An 18,937-nucleotide genomic window follows, 5' to 3' on the forward strand; every position below is an offset into this window, starting at 1 on the left:
TATCTTTCTTTCCATTCTCTCCCTTAAAAATATAGAAATCTTCAGAGGAAGAGTGAAGAGTGTGCAGAATCTTCGGGGAGAAGGAGGAAAGAAGGAGACGTGAACCCCACAACATCGAACAGCTGAGAAAGGATAGATCGGAGAAGATGAAATTGATGTAGGAGCAGAGAAAATTTTCCTATATTAGAAATAAACAGCCACACACTTACAATTATTGGGCAACACGACTAAAAAGTCACTCTGTAGAATTGTTGTAATTGGCTTACCAATTCGTGTTTCAACTGAGTTTCAAACGGTAGCTCCGAAGTAATAATTGTGAGGGAGGGATTGTTTTCAATAAATTTTATCCGTAGATTGTAGAATAGCCCTTAATAATAAACTCCACATTGGAAGAATTAAAGAAACACCTACGAGTTTACAGTACTCACACATGATTTTAATAACTTCTTGGTTCTAAACTATAAGGCTCAACTCACACTTACGCGACTCAGGTCGAGAAGAGACACGACTCTAGTCGAGAGCATGTGTTTCCAAATGGTAACACTCAGACCAGTCGATTCTAGACTCCGCGACCGTCACCATTTGAAAAAACATGCTCTCGACTAGAGTCGAGTGTCTTCTCGACCTGAGTCGCGTATCTTCTTGACCTGAGTCGCGTAAGTGTGAGTTAAGCCTAAGTTCTCATTTAAAAGCTTTCTCTACCGTACTTATTTACTATCCGTGTCTATGATTACCATTACGCTATTCTTCTATATACTTTCCTCCAGAAATCTAGCCACCTGAAGGGCTTTGTCATTGCATTTGAGGAGGTCGTCATGAGAGCAGTATGTGTCAAGTAACTCGCACTGGACTCACTCGAGTGTAGTTTTGCTCTAGAAGTTAGTTTTATAGTTTTGCTAGTTTTGTTAGTTTTTTAGTTATTTTTGTAATTTTGTTCTAGTGTATTTTTGTTTAGAAGCCGCAGTCACAGGCAGCATTGTCCTGAATGTAATCCCAGCGTAGCAGGTTTCATTTACATCTTGTGACCCCTGTTCATAGTCGATTTAAAGACTTCCAAGTTGTGAAGGGGAGTTCACTACCACAGCATGCACTTTCTTCCAGTTCCAAGAGCTTTCTCTAGAAATAGTATAGGTACTGGGAACCCATGAATGAAATACAATATCATTGAACTTGACCTGCATCATTCTAATGCAATATAATCCCCAATAGTTTGTACTCCACTAAACCCGCATATCTTTCACTATATAGAATTCGACAGAAATTTTGTAACATAACCTGAGAATCGAAATGTACCTGTATCGGCATCTAAGCATATATCAGCATACCTGTACCAGTATCAGCATAGGTATATTTCATTGAAGATAATCTGGATGGAAATTGATTCTGCGGGTCATTTGCATGGTAAACTGGAGTACTTTCATCATTTGAAATTCAAGATTTGTAATATTTTCCAACAAGGTGAAAGTACTGTAGTAATTCAAGATAATAACTATAGAGATTTCGGATTTAATGAATGTGATGGAAGAGTTTGATAAATATGGTAACATATGAACTAGGTTTTTCAACTAGGTAAAAATTATTATCTTGAATTACTACAGTACTTTCACCCTGTTGGAAAATATTGAAACTCTTGAATTTCAAATCGATTTCGAATAATGAAAGTTTACGATACACTTTATAAATGTATTTTTTCTTTTGGGCTACTTTTGAATACTTTTTAAATTATTCCGTCACGACATGTTTCGGCTACTTATGCTATTTTCAAGTCTTGAAGTGAGATTTATATTTTTATTTATACTTTATAAATGTTAAATGTACCATATGACAATATTAATCCTGAAGTCTCTGTATTTTAGAGCAATATCGAAGAGACTTTGATTTTTCTGTGAAATATAGCTTTAAACTTAATAAAGATATGAATGGAATATCTATTGAAAATTCCACTTAAAACGTACAACTTTGTCTCCTAGTGATCATTGAAGGTGAAAGAGAAGGGAGAAACCTCAAATGGAATTGAGAAGGTTTGATTTGAAATCAAACTGATTTGATTTGAAGATTACTTGGAGAACTATTTTAAGTGAGACCATGGAGAAAAAAACATATAGAGAACCTTAGGGACCTTAGGGAACCTTAAGACTTATGATATATTTTCTCAATGGTGAAACTACGACTTTGGAGAAAATATCACAACATTAGTAATGTTGAAATCAACATTTCAGTTTATCGACATTCAAAATTTTATCGACAACAACATCGGGCATCGCTACTCAAAATCACACATTAATTATATCTAATGGAAGATCACTTCAAAAGCTACTTGCAATGCTATTCTTCAATGGGAATACATCAAAAAAGGTTCATGAAATGCTTGTTGAAACCTTGAAAGCCTTCTAGGTAATAACTAGTAGTTCTGTGAACAGTAGACCAGCGCTCAGTAAGTTACATTGACCTGTTATTATTTTTTCTCAAAAATTAATAAATAATTTATCAATTTAAAATGTTTAGAAAAAATCCTGAATAAACATAGAGCTTTCTGTCCTATCGTACTGTTGTCCCGGAATGTGATTGTGAGCGCTGTTATCAGGTCTGGCTGCAACTGTCTACAACATTGATGGAAAGATACATTTTCAAGATGTTCGATGTTTTTGAACGAGTAGTATTATAGTCCACTAGACAGCTGATTTATGATGAATAATTCTATAGTGTGATTTTTACTCTAATATTGGCGTATGAAGGAGGCTCCTTTCCCCTTTTATATAATCCTTGAAATGCAAAATTTCCAAAAACCTTGTATATAAGTCGACGCGCAATTTAAAAAGGAACATACCTGTCAAAATTTCATGAAAATCTATTACCGCGTTTCGCCGTAGATGCGCAACATATAGACATTACGAGAAATGCCAAACCGTCTACTTGAATCTTAGACCTCACTTCGCTCGGTCAATAATATTCTTATGGCTGTTATTGGTGGGGAGAGGAGAGACCCTGACGGAAGCTCCACCTCGCCTGAATAAATCATTTGAGCCGACAATGGGGCCTTACGACTGTCATACTTCAGCCGGGACCGACAATTTAACATGCTCATCCGATAACATGAGTTATATATAGTCACATAGTTTTCTATAAAATAAAAAAAATAATAATATAAAAAATAATATTGTTTTTATTTTTTTAACTTCTCAAGTATTACTTCAGCTGTAAGAACTTGTTGCTGTCAAGAATCTTGTTCAAAGCTCTTGTAGGCTACAGTTCTGCGGGAATACAAACTATACTCCGTAAAAAATTACTTCAGACTTTGAGGAATTTTAGAAATGGTGGGAGATCAGCCAATTACAGTGATGGATAGAGTCATAGGTAGAAGCATAGTTGTAAATTTGTCGATTAGAGTCAGTCGAGTCAGTGCTTGCAGAGAGGAAACTTCGTAAGTTTAACATGAGCGCTTGAATACTCACTGGAAATTAGAGAAAGCTGGCCGGTACATAACGGCAACATAGCCGCCGTTGTATCCCTGTCACTGTATATGCCTTCTCTGCTGCGCATGTCCATCCCAAGTAAAAAGTAATTTTGTACAGAGTATAATAGTTCTGATCCAACAATTTATTTATATGTGGATACAATTTGTACTAATTTGCACTAATAAATGCACCAACTATGTAAATGAGACAGTAACCTGGTTTGTAGACCTACATCTCATTGAAGATAAACATTGAGTGTAGTTTACGAATTTATCTCCCCTGCTAAGCAAAGATGCATTAATATGAGAATGAATATTGAAAATATTAGAGCTTGAGCCAGTTCTCTCAATAGTTGTAGAGACTTCGAATAATCTTGACTAATCTTTCAATTTATTTTTAGAACTTGTAGAAAATATCAAGTTCCTGCAGGTCAAGGTTAAGTGTAAAGACCTGGTATGATTTTAGAAATATAGAGAATACACTATTTTTATCATGTATAACAAGAGTGAACTTTCTAAGAGAAAATATGATATTTTTTTAATAGAAGTAACGTAATTTCAACACTCTTCCTAGATTCTTACCTGTAATAAACAAATACTGAAATCATTGGTGATTTCCACGGCAGTATCCCGGGGTTTTTGTTGGCCGAAAACCAAAATTGACGCCCACAACACCCCCAGGTACCCTGAAAAAAGATATTATTCAAATTAAGGAATTTTAGGAAGTTGGAAACACGAAAATGATAATAATAATAATAATAAAAAATGTGAAACACCAGCACGAAACGCGTCGCCACACCAAAGAATGTGAGTGTTTTTTTCACTTATACAAGTTATACAAGAATACAATAGCAGTAATTATTCCAGTGAAAACAAGATGGATAACCAACAACGGATAATAAAGATAATATATATAATACTTATATTATTAAAGTTTGTAAACAAGACATCACGAGAATGATAATGATAAGCAAGTTAGTAGCCTATCTTAATGGTACTATACATTAATTACTTAATGTACAGTACTGTACATTAAGTCAAGTAGAGAAGGCCTGCTTATTAGTACGAGACATCACGACAATGATAAAAATAAGGAAGTTAGTATCTTAATGGTAAAAGTCAAGTGAAGTACGTATAATCAAATAAAGTACAATTATTTTATTGGAATTAAAACTAGTTTATTTTAGAGTACAGTATCTAGAAATCTTGTAACTTGGATTTGGAATAGGGGATGAATATTATAATAAGAAGGAAACACGAAGAGAGGGAATTTAAAAAGGGGTAGAATTCATAGGATAGAAAAATGATGATAGTAGGGAAAGGCAAGAAACAATAGTATTTGCTGTACACAATCTTGTAAAGATACAAGTATTTGTATCTTTAATCGCGTGTTAAAATAACAATATCGGGGCACCGAGCTCCGCTCGTTATTTTTATTTATTGATAAACAGAACACAATTCTTTAAAATGATCGTGTTTATTTTCTACAGCTGGCTATACGTCAGCTTATGAATTTCGGGGATGAGATATTTTGATCTAAAGAGTTAAGAGTTTAAAGAGTTTTAAATTTAAAGAGTTAACAGTTTAAAATTTAAAGAGTTAAGAATCGATGAATTAAAGGGAAAGGTCATGAAGTACAAATTTGAATAAAAGTTAAATTGAAGGATTAGCGTTGATTCGGTAGAGAATTTCTTATTTTTTAGACACGATTCAATATTATGAAGAAGGAGGAGAAGAGACGGTGAAAAAGAGGCGGCGATGGTGGTAGTGGAAGTGGAGAAGCAGAAGAAGAAGAAGAAGAAGAAGAAGAAGAAGAAGAAGAAGAAGAAGAAGAAGAAGAAGAAGAAGAAGAAAAAGAAGAAGAAAAAGAAAAAGAAAAAGAAGAAGAAGAAGAGGGAGGAGGAAAATGAAGAAGAAGATGATGATGATGAGGTGGAGGAGAAGGATGTGGAGGATGAGGAGGAGGAGGAGGAAGAAGAAGAAGAAAAAAGAAGGAAAAGAAAAAGAAGAAAAAGACGAAGAAATGCTAGCAAGATGATTACAGAAAACGACCAGCACGTTTTTTCAGCAGTAATCAGCAGTTGCAAAAATGTGAATAGGCTACAAGAAAATAAAAATGAAGACGGAGAGAAAGAATAAGAAGAGGAGAAGGTCATTAACTTATCAAAAAGATAGCCTTCGGTTATTACAGTATTTATTGTAACGGTAAGTCGGTCATCTATTGAAGATAAACGTGTTGAAAGAAATGAAAAGAAAAATTATTAATTGAAAAGATGCCGGGGTCCGATAACGGGTCATCAGCTGCTCTCATTCAGATCAAGCAACAAAGAGTAATGATGATAGAAAAATAATAAGGATAATGAATACTGGTCAATAATGATGGCAAAGGTAGCCGATGGAACTCAACATAAATAGCGTGGTATTTGTGCAATCTCTCATCTTTGATTATATTGGAAGTGTGCAAATAATGAAGAGAAAGAAGATGGGTGAATCCTTTTGATTTGATTTGTTAACCCTTTCAGACTGAAAGGAAAGCCAGGGTTGCCTGCTATAGTTATTCATAACAATATTTATAAATACCAATCTATATCATATCTTATGAAAATGATAAGATTTATTACTTCTATATAATAATCATATAAACTTATTATTGAACGAGCGTTAGCGAGTTCCTACTTTTGGCTTACTGTAGGCCAAATTCGTTGTCCGTCTGTTTGTATGTTCTACAATAGCTTTAGAAAGAATTGATAAATCAGCTTCAAATTTTGAACACGTATTCTTCGAACCTTTTTACAGGCAAAGTTCGTTGGACAACAAAATTGAGTCACTCCTTTGTCCTTTTTCAGGATATAACGAGTATCATTGAAAGTACATAAGAAGAAAATTGTTGTGATTTATAATTTAGTCAGCTGAAGAATTCATTTAATGCAATTACAACAGTATTTTCCATTTATTCATTCATTATATCAGCTGAGGCTATTTGGGAGCTATCACACAAATGTGAAGACACGCTTCATGCGTTGACACATGATTTCAGCTGTTTAATATAAAACATAATTTACAACTTATACATCAACAAACTGATACGGGTTGTGGTAACAATGTGCGGTTTTTGCCATCCATCTTCTCTTGGAACTCTGTATCGAAATCATGTATCACATGACCACCTTCTCATTAGAAAACATGAATTTGGATTCATATGAGGGACAAAGATGTTGAAGACCGAGTAATTTTTAAAGAGTCATTTTCAATTTCAAATAGGATCCCCAATGAAATCTCCTGTCAAATTATACTTGTGAAAGAAATATTTAACTCTTTCCATAATTTTCACCAGCTCTGTATAATTAAAAGTTGCAGATTTCAAAGATTACAATAAGTAATCCAACAGTTAACCAGTTCAACAGTAATCCACCAATACAACAGTTCTTGAACGAGCTCTCTAACCCAGGGGGTCACTAGTATTAATCCAAATGTCACGATGTATTTTACTTTACTCTGTTGTTTACACATGTTTGTGCTGCAAGCATTATTGTGACCTGTTTAAAATGTTACAATCATCTATAATTTTGACTAAATAAACTCTTCTTCTTCTTCTTTCTCGTACCCTTTTGCCGTTAAGCGTAGGGTTCCTTCAACCATTCTCTAAACTTTATACGATCCTGTGCCATTCTCTTTACTTCATTCATTGTCCTACCTCTTTCAGCAGCTATACTCTCTACATACTGATTCCATTGCAGTGGTGGTCGTCCCCTGCCTCTCGTTTTCCTTCCGGTCTTGCCTCCATAACCAGCCTTGCCTTTCGTTCATCACTCATCCGAGCTACATGGCCATACCATCCTAGGGTTTTTCATTGAACAGTGGTAATCAGCTCCTCCTGTTTCAATGTTTCTCTGATCACACTATTTCTCACTCTGTCTCTTTTGGTTTTTCCAACCACCCTCCTTTTAGGTATCTCATTTCTGAGGAGGTAATTCTCCTCTTGTGCTTTTCTATCATTGTGAGGCATTCTGTTCCATAGAGTAGAACTAATGAGCTAATGAAATCTTGAAGGATTGAAAATAGGCCTATGAAAATCCTCAGTAAATTAAGAATCTATATTTCATGTTAAAGTTTCAAGTTAATAAGTCCAGTAGTTCAGACGTGATGATTCATCATTCGTGAATTTCCTATCCCCTACGTATATAAGCCCTAGTTCTTTTCTTTATTATATTATAGATGAGATCAAGTTCTTGGAATGATGAACCATCTTTTATCTATCATCTCATTTTACATGGAAATTATCCCATTAACGAACTCAATTGAGAATAATAATTAATCCTCTGAAAGCATCTATGTGAGTTAATGCCACTGAGGAGCTGAATTTTTGGAGAAATTTTCCCCTTGTAAAACTCTGAGTTAATGCCACTGAGGGAGCTGAATTTCAGGAGGAATTTTCCCCTTGTATAACTTTGTCTGGGTTAACAAATTTCACTGAGGGAACTGAATTTCAGGAGGAATCTTTCCCTTTTACATCCACAAAGGTTTTCTTGGGTCTTTTTATAGGAACTTTCTTCATTATCTAAGTAAGGAGTAATAATTTAATTGGATTTGCCTTTATTGAGGGCGGAGTTAGGACTCTAGATCCTTTCTGCCACACAACCCTTACTTTCACTACACAAATTTTTATGACCTTGACTCTGTAGGTGACCTTCGAACTCGTGACCTCTATTTATTACCCATATCTGTTTCAAAACACAACACATAGCAGAAGGGTAATCACTTAACCAAAAATGATAGAATAACAGTCATATTAAATCAACAGCAGTTCAGTGATGTCTGTCGTTTTCTCGATTATCGATTCAAGAAAATCGAGAGTGATAAGACTGGTGCGACAGTAATTATTACTTTGGGTCATGAAATAATAAATTATTCATCATGTCGTGACCTAGAACTAGTCTAATTTATTATTGTTTCTGAGCTTTAATAATACCTACTTAAACATGGATAGTATGTTATTGTTTTCGAATCTTCTTAGCTTCCCCCATTCCTCGCGTCTCATACTCATTTCTCTGTGTCTCATCTCTTCTTCTTCTTCTTTTTCTTCTTATTCTTCACCTCCTCCTCTTCCTCTTCTTCTTCTTCTTCTACTTCTTTTCCTTTTTCCTCTACCTCCTCCTCCTCATTATCATAATTCTCCTCCTTCCCTTCCTCCTCCACCTTCTTATTTTTCTTCTTCTCTTCTTCTTCTTCTTCTTCTTCTTCTTCTCCCTCTCTTCTTCTTCTTCTCCTCCTCCTCTTCTTCTTCTTCTTCTGCTTCTTATTCTTCACCTCCTACTCCTCTTTCTCTTCTTCTTCTTCTTCTTCTTCTTCTTCTTCTTCTTCTTCTTCTTCTTCTTCTTCTTCTTCTTCTTCTTCTTCTTCTTCTATAAAATAGAAATAATGCTTTATTATTCAAGTTAACACAATACAATTTATACAAACACACAATTACGGCTTATTAGACAATCGCCAGCCTTCTTCCACTACTTATTTTTCTTTTCATTCTTCTGGTTATTCTCATATTGTCATATCATCTGTCCAAATGAGACGTTATCGAAAAATCTTTTGAACTCTTTTTCACCTCTTTCCCATGTTTTTTCCTCCTCCTCCACCTACTCCTCCTCCTCCTCCTCCTCCTCCTTCTTCTTCTCCTCCTTCACCATTTCCACCACTATTATCACGGCCCCCATATCACCTTCTTCGTCACTTCTTCTCCTCCTTCATGAAATAAATTGTGTGTAAAAAATAAGAAATTCTCTATACAGAGTCTACGCTAATCATTCAATTAAATTTTTATTCAAATAAATAGCTTCATGACCATTCCCTTTAGTTCATCGACCCTTAAATATTCAAATTTCAGTTGAAAATATAATATAACCCACATAATATTGCCAACCATCACCAGTTTAATTATAGTAGTTCTGAATTAAGTCCGGTGATGCGTCTATCAGCAAGCAATGATATTTTAACACGCGATTAAACATAAACCAAACTCTGTCGGTAAAAGGAAGAAGGTATTCTGTTCTAGCCTATATCTATATTACGTTTACAACTATGTATTTCAGTATATCTATGTGATGAAGGTTCCGTATTATATCTTCATTTTATGTATAATAGATGTACTGCAGTGGTGATTCTGTAGCCTACTATATCTATATTTTGTATACACAATAATGCACTACATTATATCTATCTACTTAGTGAAGATTCCATATTATATCTTTATTTTGTACTGTAGTAAAGATTCTATACTATATCTATATTTTTTACACACTAATGCACTTAAGTATATCTATACAGTGTAGGCAGAGCAGGAGTACAATGGAAATATATATGAAACTCATCTGGATTCGACCGGTGGGATCTTCCGTCTAACTCTTCCTTCTCAGCTTCCTCTCTTTATTTCAGCTTTTAGTTTATTCGTTTCGAGGATTTGGAGGTCGTATAACTTGACTGCTGATGATAAATCAAATATGATATAAGTATAAACAATACCACCTACTCTAATAATAAAAAACTTTGTTGGTCTCAAAATTTGTCCGGTTCGGTTTTAATAGCGGAAAATGATGTTGAACTGGAAATATGACATGTGAGCAATAATTCTTGACGACAGTTTTCTCGAATGTATTACTTCAAATGTGTGCATTAAATGAGAAATAGCTACGTGATTTATTCAATAACCGGTTATGATAATTGATATCATCATTGATAAGCAACTCATAATATTAATGCATTTTAATGGGTTAATATGCAATGAATTAATCATATTATTCGGGTTAAATTTATAATAAGCTTGTAGCAAATACTTGATAACTCTCAAAAGAAAAGGCTTTGGAATTGACGTCTTCAATTAAATATAAGAACACTTTAGAGTTAATGAAACGAAATGAAAATCATTAAGTATCTACTTTTTTATTTTTATTAACTCATTTCAATAATATTATTATAGTAGTTCTACAAAGAAAAAGTGAATAACCTCATCAAAATCATTTGAAAATAATATATTCTTACTTTCAAATTCTCTTCAACAACATTTCTTTGGAAATTCTTTAGACTCTTCTTATCGTCTAAACTGTAGGTATTCGTTTTTCTACTGCGAGGGAGAAAGATGCTTTAGACTTTTGTACGTGGTTGATTGGTAGGATAACTAAGATTAGATAAGATTAGATTTCTTTATTTATGTATGTTACGATATTAGAGATAAGAGAGAGAGATTAATTGATTGATTGATTGAGTACTTTATTTATGTAGATTACAATATATACTGGCTTATACACTTATATACAATAGCTTACAATACAGCAAAATTATAGATGAATTTACATAATATAGACTAAGAAAATAATTATTGAACTGTATATGCTATGAAAAAGTAATTTGTAATTTAATAACTATAGATAATTAAATTGTTAGGCATCTACATAAATTGGCGGAGCTTTGGACATATCAATGTCCATTCTTCGGAAAGAATATTAAAAATATCCTCCCCACTAACTCTCTACCAAAACGTTAATTTAATTAATCAAACTAAGGATTTATTTATTAATGTAAATTTTGTAAAAGTTTTAATTAATATAAATATTTAAGAGAAAAAAAACAGAAAATTGATAGAGTAAAATAATTATATAGGTAGATAAGATCAAATTATTGATTAATAAAATGAAGTAGGCTGAAAGTAGATCAGGGAGATCAACTTTCAGTAATATACAGCAGTATGCAGTGGATAATTAAAATAACATGAGTTTTTATAATATATATATATATATATATATATATATATATATAATATATATATATATATATATAATATATATATATATATAATATATATATATATATATATATATACAATTCATTTTATAACAGGTTTAAAGGTTTGTATTTGTGGGATGGGTGGGGGATGGTTGTCATGTGATCGTTCTAGGGCCGGACAGTTTCAGTCATTTGTTCCAAAAGATGTTTCTTTAAAGTCAGGATGAAGCTCGCACGGCTCTCGATGGACCTGATAGAATCAGGAAGTGCATTCCATGCACGACAGGCACTGACTAAGAAGGATTTTGTGAAAATAGTAGTTCGATGATTGGGTATCCTTAAAGAGAGAGAGAGTGAGAGAGAGAAAAAGATGAGAGATAAAAGATGAGTGAGCCCATAGTTTCAATTGAACTGACCGGGAAATGATTTTCATCATAATATTTTTTAAAGAAGTGGAATCCTCACTTTGTCTTATTCACTCTGTAGTATACTGGTTCTCTAGTTCTCTATTGATTCATTCTGTTTTACGTGGTCCTGTAACGTAAAACTCATCCTAGTACTTCAACAAGACGTATCAAGGTGTATCTAAAATGAAAATTTCTTCTACACATGAAATAATTTATAATGAAGATGTGTTGGTTTCAACGCCAAACTGCAGTCCTGTAATCTATTCTATATTTTATTCAACCATAGTCATAAGATGATATCCTTAGGTGCGTACAGATTTACGCGCCGCGAACATGAGCAATTCACTTTTGATCAGCTGATGCCAAGCTTTTTATATCTGTATCTTACCGTTTCTGTAAAAATACAGATATATTCAGCTGATTAAAAGTGAATTGCTCATGTTCGCGGCGCGTATATTTGTACGCACCTTTATGATGTAGGGTGTTTATGATCCAATTCTCATTGTAAACTCAAGCTGATAGTCCTAGTTCTTTTCGTAAAGCTATGTTACGCTGGTAGTCTGTCATACTGTGCCGCTCTTACACTCTCACCCCAACAAAACAGGAATAATAATAGACAGAAGTCGATTGTAATCGGCTTAAGTTGAAAAATCTGCTTCATTTTGGAACTTAAACTTGGGATATCTTCTTATGCTATCTTATCACTATGATTCAACCAGACTATGAAGTGAATTAATCAAACTGTTGTGATTTTTTATGAATTTATCAGGTAAAAGAACTCTAGATTGATTCACATTTTGTGCATTTGTTAATTTTAATAGCTGGAGTAATGACAGAGCATACTGAAAAGAAGCAAGCAATTCCCTTCATTGGCAAATGAAGTATGTGAATCAACCCCAAGAGATGATATAACTAATTTTTATGTTTAAATCACTTCGTAGTATGGTTTTATTAAATGAATTCATGGGTTTCGAAGCGATTTACCAACTAATTGTTCAATTAATAATCATAGTAATAATTGATGAACTCACATGTGTTAGAAATCATAGAGAAGTAGCTTCAACAGTGCCACACAGAAGAACGTGAAGAGGAATAATGCGAAAAATGTCTCATACATAGGCTCAAACTGGAGGCTTCAAAACGCACTGGTTATAATCACAAGCTTTGAAACAAAAACACACAAAACTCTCAGATATGCACACAAATATCAACACGGGTTGGATGAAGACACGAGAAACAACGGATACTATCGTTAAAAACTGGAAAACTTGAAGAAAACTCGAAGAAAATTCGCTGGAAAACCTCCCAATACCACCAGGCAATAGGCCAGCCGCGCTACTACTGGAAACTGGAAACGCTCGGATTGAAAACTGGAGCCGCATTCTGGCATTTCCCGCCTCCAGCGGAAAAATCCCTTTCGCAGCGCGAATTTTCCCCTTTTTGGCGTGATATTTCCCTTTTCATTCACTTATTGCAATCCAGCAGGGAGGATGTTAATGTAATAAGGAAGTTTCATGACCAATGTTCGGTTTAATGTTTATGGAACAATAATTATTGATCATTTCAATGAATGAACAAAGAGAGAGAGAGAGAGAGAGACATGTATTTTTTATCTAGAATTTATTATGTACCCTGAGCTCTGCCTCGGGGGAGGGGGGGGGTGATTAACCTTAACTTATTTACATCTATTCATTCCCTGTATAGAAACAGCTAACAGCGCTACAATATAGTTAATGGAATTTCTTTTTCAAGATCATTACAATTCTTAAAAATGATTCACAGTTCAACAATGAGAAGATAGTTTTTTAAACATTTTAAAAATGAATGTGAAAGCTACAGGCTCTTTGAGATCTTGTAAGACTAAATTTGAACAATCTAGGACCATGAAAATAGTATGAATGTAGGAATATTGTTAAATTCGACTGAGGAACCTGTATCATGAACCGTCTGAAGTTATATCTCACATGTCGAATGTGATTTGCTTGCAAACTCCTTAAGGAAAAATCTTCACTACCTTATTTATAATCATGAAGATTTTTATTTATTTATTCATATTTATTGTTTGTATGAATATTTTTGGACTGAAAATTTTATGGAAATCTAGAAGACATAACCTCATTTTGGACTTTTAATGCTACCTAAATTTGGGAGAGAAATAGTACAAGGTATTCTTAGTTTTTCTCTCCCGATCTGTGCTCCATTGTAAAAAGAATAAATAAAGAAATAAATAAATAAAAAAATAAATAAAGAAAATATGGCTTTTATCGGCAGAGAGATCCTTTTGGATGTTCTGCCTCGCCGTATTACCCAATGTCATTTCCTATTAACACTCAAGTTTATAGGTTATATATATTGGGTTTTAAGATTTTGTGTTATATATTAAGATTTTTACTGGCAGTATCTTGAGATAAACAAATATCGGCTATAAATGATCAGTTCTAGGTGATCTGGTTATAACACGAATGAAGGATTGAATTAATAAAAAATAAAGTAGGTACATGGTTGAAACTACTAATCATTTGATGGAGCACTTTGGAACGTCTAATGTCCATTTTTAACTCTTTTTCACTCCTCTACAACATTCTTCAACACTTCAAACAAGAGACTATAAGAGTATGAACATAACGACTAAAAGCAACTGAGTAATAGCATAGATGAAGGATAAGTAAAGTTAAATTCAGTAAGGATAAATTCATCTATTTTTTTGTTCAGATCATCATTGTGGATTATAACCATGCTGTTCCCTTTGTCAGCTTTTGTGAATGTTAAAACGAACAAAAACTCACAATTTAATATTTTCAGAAAGCCCACAATGACAGATACACTCATACATGAAACATCAAACCATCCACCACAACACAAACTTGCTGCCTTTAACTCCATGATCCATAGACTAATAAGCATTCCACTTACAAAAGAAGATTACCAGACAGAATTGAACACTATAAAATATCTGGCACAAAACAATGGCTACTCATCCAATGTAATAGACAAAATACTTCATAAAATGAAAAACAAGAAACAGAAACCCCCAAATCCCAACAAATATGTCACACTAACATATTTCAATCAAAAATCACAGTCCATAGCAGACATATTCAAAAAATCAGGCTACAAAACAGCATTTAGAACCAACAACAACTTGAAACCCCAACTAAAAACACGAAAAATAGACAGCTCACAATTTGAAAAGACAGGAATTTATAAACTAAAATGTAATACATGCCCAAAATTCTATATTGGGCAGATCGGCCGTAGCTTCAAAATAAGATACAATGAGCACATAAAAGCAGTAAATTCAAATTCAGAATCTACATATGCAGAACATTTAATAGCCACAGGACACAATCACAAAAACATAATATCGAAACATGATATCGAAATCCTACACATTCTTCAAAAAAGCCAGAGACTCAACACACTAGAACAATACGAAATTTTCAAACACCTCCACTATGACAAATCCAACTTATTAAATGATCAACTTAACTTCAAATCAAATGTAATATTTTCCCACATTTTGGCCACACAGTCCAAACCATAAGAGCAAGCGCCCCTGGACTCAGGCTGATGAAGCTCCTCTTCAGGAGTGAAATTCATTCCTCAAGACTCCAATCAAAAGTAAGTGTTTTTTCAAATATTTGCTAGTAACACAGTGTCAGAACTTCAACAAAGTTAATGAATAAGAGTTGTGTCTGAAATAAAATGTAAAGAAAGAGTATACTAATACTAGCAATAAATTCGTTGTAATTATTATGATTTTGTTCATAATTCAGACTGCTATATTTCATCAATAAGTTTGTTAATTTTTCATTTAATTAATGTCCAAAAGGGCCAAATTATTATCTTCCAATATTACAATAGGTTCAATGATGTAGAAACAATTTTATCCTGCCTGTGGTATGATAAACTATTTTTATAAACCTATTATCTTCATAACTGGTGTTGGATAATGTTATGTAATGATCAAGCAGGCAGTGTGAGCTGATCTAGTGTGTGTATGTGTTCAATGTATTGTCGTTGTTATGAGTTGACATTAAAGGTGAATACATTATTTTCAATATGCAACTTATTGTTTTATTTGTATTACCAGTGTAACTATAAGTTAATTATTATAAAACAATTAATACAACATGGCGCAGTCGGTAGGACACGAACCTACGCTCCCAAAGGGAGTGACTGTAGTGCAGGGTTCTACCATGTAAAATTGGATAAAGAGTCAGCAGAGATTTGCACATTCAGTTCTCCTTTTGGATGTTATTCTTTTAATAGGCTGCCATTTGGAATCTCAATAGCTCCTCAGTTGTTTCATAAATTAAATTCTGACATTTTTTCAGATATTGAATGTGTAACTGTATATTTTGATGACCTGTTAATAGCAGCACCCGATCAAGACAAACATGATGAAATTCTTTCCAAAGTACTGGACAAAGCTAGGTTAAATAATGTAAAGTTCAACCCTAAAAAGCTACAGCTGAATCTTGAAAAAGTAACCTTCATGGGTCACCTATTCTCCAGTTGTGGAGTTTGCATTGATAACAAACATATTGAATATATCACTAATCTACGGGATCCCACAAATAAGAAAGACCTTCAAAAAGTATTGGGTTTGTTTAATTATTTTCGTGAATTTATCCCGGATATGTCACAACTAATAAGTCCATTGCGAGAATTACTTAAAGAATCTCATAAGTGGCATTGGTAGCCAATCCACTCAGAGTGTATCAAAAAACTAAAAATAGCTGTAACAACAGCCCCAGTGCTAGCGACTTTTGATTGCAACAAACCAATTGAAGTACATGCAGATAGTAGTAAAGATGCTGTTGGGTTTTGTTTAATTCAATGTGGTAAGCCTGTAAGTTTTGGATCTCGAGCTCTGACTCATACTGAGTCACAGTATGCACAGGTTGAGAAGGAAATGCTAAGTATCTGTATTGCTGTCAAAAAATTTCATCATTTGTTGTATGGCAGAAAATTTGTGGTATACAATGACAGTAAGCCACTGTCATCAATTATGGATAAGTCTATTTGCAAAATAATGTCTCCAAGGCTTCAGCGTTTGAAATTGAAATTGTTGAAATATGATTTAGAAATTGAGTATAGACCCGGTAAAACTATGGTAGTTGCAGACTTCTTATCACGTATGGAGCAACCGAAAAATGACAATGTGACTAATGATAGCACATTCATACATGCTCTTGATGTTGTGGTTCCTAATGTATTGGCTATATCTGAAGAGAAGAAACAATTGTTTCGAAAAGAAACTAAGTTGGATCCAGCATTAAGTCTAATTTGTAATTTTTATGAAAATGGCTGGCCTGTAAGTAAGAAACAAATTCCTGAAATAGTTTGTATTTATTACAATAAGAGAAATGATATATATGTAAATGAAGGACTTGTATTTTTAAATGATAAGATTATTGTTCCATTCAGTTTAAGATCAGATATGTTGAAACTTCTTCATGAAAGTCATTTTGGTATTGAAAAAACAAGGGCTAGGGCTCGGGAGGTAATGTATTGGCCTGGTTTATCTGTTGATATAGAAAACTTAGTTTCATCTTGTAGCCTTTGTAATAAATACATGAATGCCAATGTCAAAGAATATTTAAAGTCTCGTGAAATTCCAGATATACCATTTTATAAAGTAGGCATGGATATTGCTGAGTATGGAGATAAAGTGTATTTACTAATTGTTGATTATTACAGTAAATGGGCTGAGTGCCTACGTCTGAAGTCAAAGACAACCTCTGAAGTGATCAGTGAGTTTAAAAAAATTTGTTCAGTTCATGGGATTCCTGCAAAAGTCATTGCTGATAACAACCCATTTGGGTCTTATGAATTTATGCAGTTTGCTTCCAACTGGGATTTTGAAATTATTAATAGTAGTCCAAACTATGCAAAATCGAATGGTCAGATTGAACGTACAATTCAGACAGTTAAAAAGTTAATTAAAAAATCCATTGAAGACAAAAAGGATTTGGAGATTGCTCTTCTAGAGCTGCGCAATACACCAGTAATAGGTGATTATTCACCTGCTCAGTTGCTCATGTCACGTAGGCTACGCAGTAAGATCCCAATGTCAACTCAATTATTGATTCCTAATGTCTGTGACAGGGTTAAGGTTGGTAATTTGATCAATGCTACACAAGATAAGGCTGCTAGAGATTATAATAAGAATGCTCGCCCCAAGTCTATGTTTGAAGTAAATGACAAAGTTTATGTTTACAATACACATAAGAAAATCTGGGAGTCAGGAGTAATAGTAGGGGAAACAAATTACCCAAGGTCCTATATGGTGAAACTGAGTAAAGGGAGTATACTCAGGAGGAATAGTACACATTTAAGGAAAAGATCAGGTGATGATTTGAAATTTAATGATACTACTACGGTTGATAGTGGGGTGACAGATAGTTCAGATGATAGGCCTGGTAGTGGGGAGACATATGTTAGTGGGGTGAGAGATGATAGTTCAGATTTTAGTGATTTGAGAGACGTTCCTGTTGATAGTGGGCTAGAAGAAAATGGGCAGGGAGAAGTAGTTGAGTTGAGAGGTCAAGTTACTAGACTTGGGAGGCAAATTCGTAAGCCGCAGAAATTGAATTTATAATTTGTAATCTGTACGGTAACTCTTGATTTGTACAATTTATAATTGAATAATCTTTATAATTGACTTGTATTTTATAATTTTTGCAATTTATCTTAAATATGTTATTGCCTTAATTTGAAAAATTGGTTTTGGGTTGTTCCTCATTACTAAAAGGGGGAAGTGTTGGATAATGTTATGTAATGATCAAGCAGGCAGTGTGAGCTGATCTAGTGTGTGTATGTGTTCAATGTATTGTCGTTGTTATGAGTTGACATTAAAGGTGAATACATTATTTTCAATATGCAACTTATTGTTTTATTTGTATTACCAGTGTAACTATAAGTTAATTATTATAAAACAATTAATACAACAACTGGCATTATCGCTGTTTGAGTATCCTCACATGGATATGATGATGGATTATGTGATGAATCTATGTGTGAAATTAATGAAATGTGTGATGAAATTATGTGTGAATAATCTAAAGACTAGTGAATTCCTATTGTTTTCTGAAGACCCCAGCCGTTGTCCGTTTGTATGTTCGACGATAGCTTTTGATTGCAATCATAAATCAACTTCAAATTTTTGATTCAACTTTAATATTAAACTGTTCTTCGATTATCAAAATGAACAATCAACTCACTCCTTTGTCCATTTTAAGGGTTTATCAGGATAAGAACTTGAACTATTTTTTCGACTTATCACTAGCTTTTAGTGAAA

General features: G+C 33.6%; 1 protein-coding gene across 1 annotated transcript in view; it reads right to left on the reverse strand.

Annotated features, from left to right (window-relative positions):
• Positions 1 to 13,000, reverse strand: part of LOC111050465 (serine-rich adhesin for platelets) — a 67,107-nt gene extending 54,107 nt beyond the window's left edge. The window contains exons 1-2 of the mRNA XM_022336802.2: positions 12,663 to 13,000; positions 4,037 to 4,140 (exon numbers count right to left, since the gene is read on the reverse strand). Coding sequence (XP_022192494.2) covers positions 4,037 to 4,140; positions 12,663 to 12,678 — 120 coding nt within the window. The 5' untranslated portion in view covers positions 12,679 to 13,000. The remainder of the gene's footprint in view (positions 1 to 4,036; positions 4,141 to 12,662) is intronic.
• Positions 13,001 to 18,937: the final 5,937 nt, after the last annotated feature.

The sequence above is a fragment of the Nilaparvata lugens genome, chromosome 13 (genome assembly GCF_014356525.2).
Source record: "Nilaparvata lugens isolate BPH chromosome 13, ASM1435652v1, whole genome shotgun sequence".
NCBI classification, from domain to species: Eukaryota; Metazoa; Arthropoda; class Insecta; order Hemiptera; family Delphacidae; genus Nilaparvata; species Nilaparvata lugens.